Source organism: Phytophthora infestans, genomic scaffold, assembly GCF_000142945.1.
Source record: "Phytophthora infestans T30-4 supercont1.107 genomic scaffold, whole genome shotgun sequence".
Lineage (NCBI taxonomy): Eukaryota > Oomycota > Peronosporomycetes > Peronosporales > Peronosporaceae > Phytophthora > Phytophthora infestans.
In genome coordinates, this window is record NW_003303652.1 from 283,219 (window position 1) to 288,182 (window position 4,964).

The window sequence follows — 4,964 nt, forward strand, 5'->3', positions numbered from 1 at the left end:
TCTGACGCCAAGATTATGCAGAAGATTGGCGTAAATTTTGTACTGAACTAACAAATAAAATATCAGTGCACTGGATTTGCGTTTGTTTTTGGCTTTACGTTGGGGCATCTGGAAAGAGTTTTAAAATAGTCGTGTAGCGCAAAAACGACTGCAAATTAGCTAATTCTGACCACATTTTTGAAATCTACACCCGAGTTTACCACTCTTATCTAACCGCTACTAAATGATTTGGGTTGTTGAATCCTAATGACAGAAGGCTACATTCTGGTCCAAGTAATACAATAAACTTTAACCTTTAAGCTAAAGGTCACCTTTGACTACGGTAGGGGGTAGATGCTTTTGTACCTCAAGGATAATTAAAGTTGGGACGTGGCGTCTCATCATTGGTTGAAAATCGCTGTCACACACCTTCATGTTCGCTTAAGTACGCCAGAAATTCTCCCCTCATTCTAAAAATCGCCGCCTCGAGGAAAGATGGTGAAGCTTTTCTGTTGTATCGTTGGTGTCGCGGGAAGCGCGTTCTCCGTGGAAGTAAACGAAGGCACAACCGTGGATGACTTGAAGGATGAAATTGCGCGGAAACAGAAGTACGACTTCGCAGCCAGCAAGCTGCAGCTCTTCCTGGCGAAGGCGGGGGGCAACGCATGGCTGTCGAACCTTACTGAAGATGTGAAGAAGCTGAAGAAGGGCGAGAAGACTGCTCTCGTCGAATCTCTAACGCAAGGAGAAGACGAGCTGCAGGGAGAGAATCCGATTTCTGAGTGTCTGGAAGGCATGGATCCCCCGGAAGTGAAACAGATTCACGTGCTGGTGGTGGCTCCGGTGGGTGCTGGAGTTGGCGTAGGACAAGACGTCAGCATGGATGTTCCGGCTGCTGTACCGATGGGTCCCACCGTGAATCTGTCTTCGTGTGAAGATCTCCTCGCTTTTTTGGAAAACGACATGATTAACAAGGAAGCAATCGTGTCACGTCCTCACATTTTAGAATCCGACAGTCTACAGTTTCAATTGGTTGGAAGGGAAAAGGCGCTTATGAAGACAGCGAAGTGCTTCCTCAATATCATCGCGCGTAGTGGCACTGCAAGCACAGATCGCACGGAGCAGGTTGTGCCTGTTTGCTCTGGCATTTCTGGCTTGGGAAAAACGCGTATGCTCGAAGAAGGTGGCACAATTTTGCAAGAGATGGGGCTGGATCCCGATTACGTTGAACGTGTGATTGTTCCATACTGTAACGGCTTTAGTCCCCAACCGGTCGAGAAAACGATGCCGATCGCGGCATCATTTTCGTGGCGGCTCTTGTATCGATTTTTCCTCGACAAGAATTGTGCGCTTGCATTTGACAAGTGGTTTAAGCTGCGACTACCTCGAAATGGAGGTCGGTTGAAATTGAGTAATGCCATCAAAGTCATCGATCGCAAGCTGCGTCGGCCAGTGCATGGCAAAGAGAAGCTGTACCTCTTTGTTGGCGTCGATGAATATCAGAAGATTGAAAGAGTAAAGGCTCCTCGAAGTGACCCCGACACGTCACTCCTCCGTGAACTAGTGGAAGCCATAGCTGCATTCTTGTGCACGAAGTCGTCGAATCTGGTTGTGCTACCCATGTTTGCAGGGACAGATTTGGATGTGATTGCATCGGGTTCAATTGCGAATTCCTCGTTTTATGTGACGGAGCGGCTTCCCATGACTCTCTTGACCTTGGATCAAGTTTTCACCTTTGTGGAGAATAGTACAGATTTTGCTGGGCTCCTGCGACAGTCTCAGGTTCGTCGCTATTTGTTTATGCTTGGAGGTGTGCCACGATGGGTTGTCGAATACCTGTTGAAACTGAGGAGCCGCTTGCAAGGAGGTGTCGTGTCATTGCAAGACATCAACAATTGTTATGTTGGTGTCTGGACAAATTTCGTGGATTACTACTTGAGATCACCCTTAGTAGATCTTCAAACGCTCGTTCGCTTGGCGGCCTTTGCTGTATCGGGCGTAACGGTTAGCCCAATCAGCACGATTGATGGCCGCTTGAAATGGTCAAGGCTTAGAGATTCTTCGCTATGTTTGCTCAGTCCGCGCGAATCCTCAACGTGTGATGTTCGAGTTCCGTATCCGTTGTTGGCGAATATTGGATCTACAAAGACACTGGCAACCAGAGCAGAACGGGACTTTGCGACGGCGTTGGACGACATGAGTGAAATGGTGGACTCAACAATGTTCGCCCTTCAACCGTGGCAGTCGTGGGAGATATTCGGTGCCTGTTTTTATGCAGTGAGAATCAATGCGTTGCTGGTGCTTGGACACTCGACCGCGACGCTGGGAGATCTTCTACCTGGCGCACGGATGTCTGAAGAAACACGTCAAATTTCCGTGAAACTTGTTCCGTCAAGAGTGGTTCGGTGTGCGGAAGCCTTTGGTTCCTTAACCCCTCAACTCATTTCAAACAAATTCAATCAACAAGAAAAGTATAATTGGACGTCGAGTGGCTGCATTGCAGTGAATGGCGATGGCGGAGCGGGCGTCGACATTTTTTTTGCGCTGAATGATGCTGTGACTGACAACGTGGTGGTCTTTGTAGACCAGAGAAAGCGACAGTTCGGTAAATTTCAGCCATGTCACGCAAAGGAATATCTTGGCAAGCTGAGTGTTTGTCCAGACTTTCTCGTGGCACGTGGTGCGCGTTTGGTGAGAGGGGTTTTGAATTGCGTTTCTTTGTCGAATCTTGCGACGTACGATGTGCCGCATGACTGTTTCCTTTTGAGCCGAAACGAGAGTGAGCAGTTTCATGGAACACTGGCGTATCATCCAGCGTGTACGCCGTTCATCTCGGTCGACTCAGCGTGCCAAACGGCTCTCAAATCATTACTTCGAGGCACTATGAAAGCTGTTGATGAAGCTGCCGAAGCCATCTTGACGAAGAGAAATGAACCCAGTGGAGGTTTCAGAAATTCCGAGGATGTGCGTTCTTTTATCAAATTTAAGCGGTTGGAAGTCGTATTTGATGACAAGTATGCGGAGTTTTCATCGTGAGTGACAAGAAGCCGAGGTGGTGACAGACTCAAGTCATGCATGTTTCCCTGCAAGTTCTGATTTCACAAAGAAGCATGCAGTTGTATTATCGGAAGGCCTGGATTGAGGTCCTATCGGATTTCGACCAATCACGACTAGATTGATGTTTGACGTGCGTAGTTGACGGGCTGGAGAAGGTGACAGCATTAAATGTTTTGACACAACACGCAACAGTATTTCATGATGGTTTCCCCTTATTCTCTCCACTAATTAACATTCTTAAAAGAATGAGTGCGCTTCGTACCTCGTCTAATGACAAGTAAAGTAAGACCTCGGACAGAACACGTACAGATCAATGCACCAATGGTTCCATGCTGAGTTGAGCGAGCAGTACATCAGCGATTTCAGCAAACGATTCTAGCAATAAACAAATGGATGCAGATTGAATTGAGAAATCGATGTTTTCAGGCCGAACTTGCCAAGGCGGGCTGAGCATAGCCTGCACTCCATTCACGGCATCGCAGCTTCAGGCCTGGAAAGCGAGACATGGTCCCAGATCTTGTGAAGAGTGGTGTTGTTCTCGGCCCTCGCGCTCGACAACATGGCCAATGGCGTCCACAAAAATGAGCGTTGGGATCGTCTCCACATCATAGCGTCCACAGGCTCTGCACTACCTCACGCCGGAAACGGACTGGTCGTGAAGTAGAGTCCCACCACTGTCTTGTTCGCCAGCGCTTCCTGGGTAGACGTCTCACCGCGCCGCGAAACAAGTGTGCTACCCAAAAGTTTCTCTTGGAGCGTCATTTGCGAGTTTTACTTCTTCTCTGGAGGATTTGAGGGCGTTATTCTCCTATTGCACTTTGACTTCACATTTTGTAAGTTTGAGATGGGCAACTTGACGTTACATGCCGACGAAAATCGACGTCCTTTAGTTAAAATGAATTAAAAGAATGCTTAATGGAACTTCCATAATATGGATGAATATCATCAATTCTCCGACCCAACTTAATTTTTTAATATTGGTTTTAATCACCAATCATTCATTTTTATTTATTAGCCAGCCAATCGCTCGGTCTTGACAAAATGATTTGGCCAATCCAAATGGTAAGGGCTAGGTTGGGCCTCGTCGGAGTTGGCTCCGACATATCGGGTCGGAGGTGACCAGGGGTTAATGGTAACTCCAAAATCGGTGAAGTTAATATTGTGAAAATATCACCTGTAGACCAGTAAATATAAAAAAATTTCACCTAATATTTTCTTCTGAGACAATATGATATTATTAAATATCAACTTAATATTAGTTAGTACTAAATTATATGTTTTAAAGATTGCGTAATCGGGATAAATTCACCAATCAGATGTCGTTAACGCTCGACTAGCTGAAGTATTACTAATCAACCCTGAGGGATGGACAATTGTGAGAGTGACGGCAACGTTGGTGTCGTGTGTTGGCACTGCTGAGCGCATTAATCTAGCGCCACAGGCAGCAGGTTTATTAGACGCACGATGTGGACGAGGAGATCGGTAGAGAACAAGAACAAATGTCTTGATTTCGCTCTATCAACGTTAAACAGCTGCAAGCGTTTGCAGTTTTCCATCTCGATCGCCTTTGTTTGTGTCACAGTGCAATACCAGAGCAAATACTCGTCATTCTTAAAGCCTACTGCTTTTCTAGAAACTGATCGAAAAAGTTATTTGGCTCCGCTCGGTTTACGTAAGGTGGCAAGAAACGTACTTAAGTTGGAAAATATCATAAAATATTATGTAGTATCTAATATTTTTCAGTTCTCCGAGTTATTATTAAAATAATATGTTAACTTTTGCAAAAATGAGTTAATATTAATATTATTATCGAAAATAGTACTATTACTATCAAACATATTATAGGATATTTGGTTACCATTGGCCCCTGGAGGTGACACGCAAAATATGGGTATGCTAATACAATTTTCAAGATGTTGACATATCAC

At 45.6% G+C, this 4,964-nt stretch overlaps 1 protein-coding gene across 1 annotated transcript; it reads left to right on the plus strand.

Annotated features, from left to right (window-relative positions):
- Nucleotides 1-474: 474 nt before the first annotated feature.
- PITG_19507 (Crinkler (CRN) family protein) lies at nt 475-3,015 on the plus strand (the record flags this gene model as incomplete). Its single annotated transcript, XM_002896045.1, has 1 exon — nt 475-3,015. One exon carries the CDS (start codon nt 475-477, stop codon nt 3,013-3,015), a length of 2,541 nt encoding a protein of 846 aa, XP_002896091.1.
- Nucleotides 3,016-4,964: the final 1,949 nt, after the last annotated feature.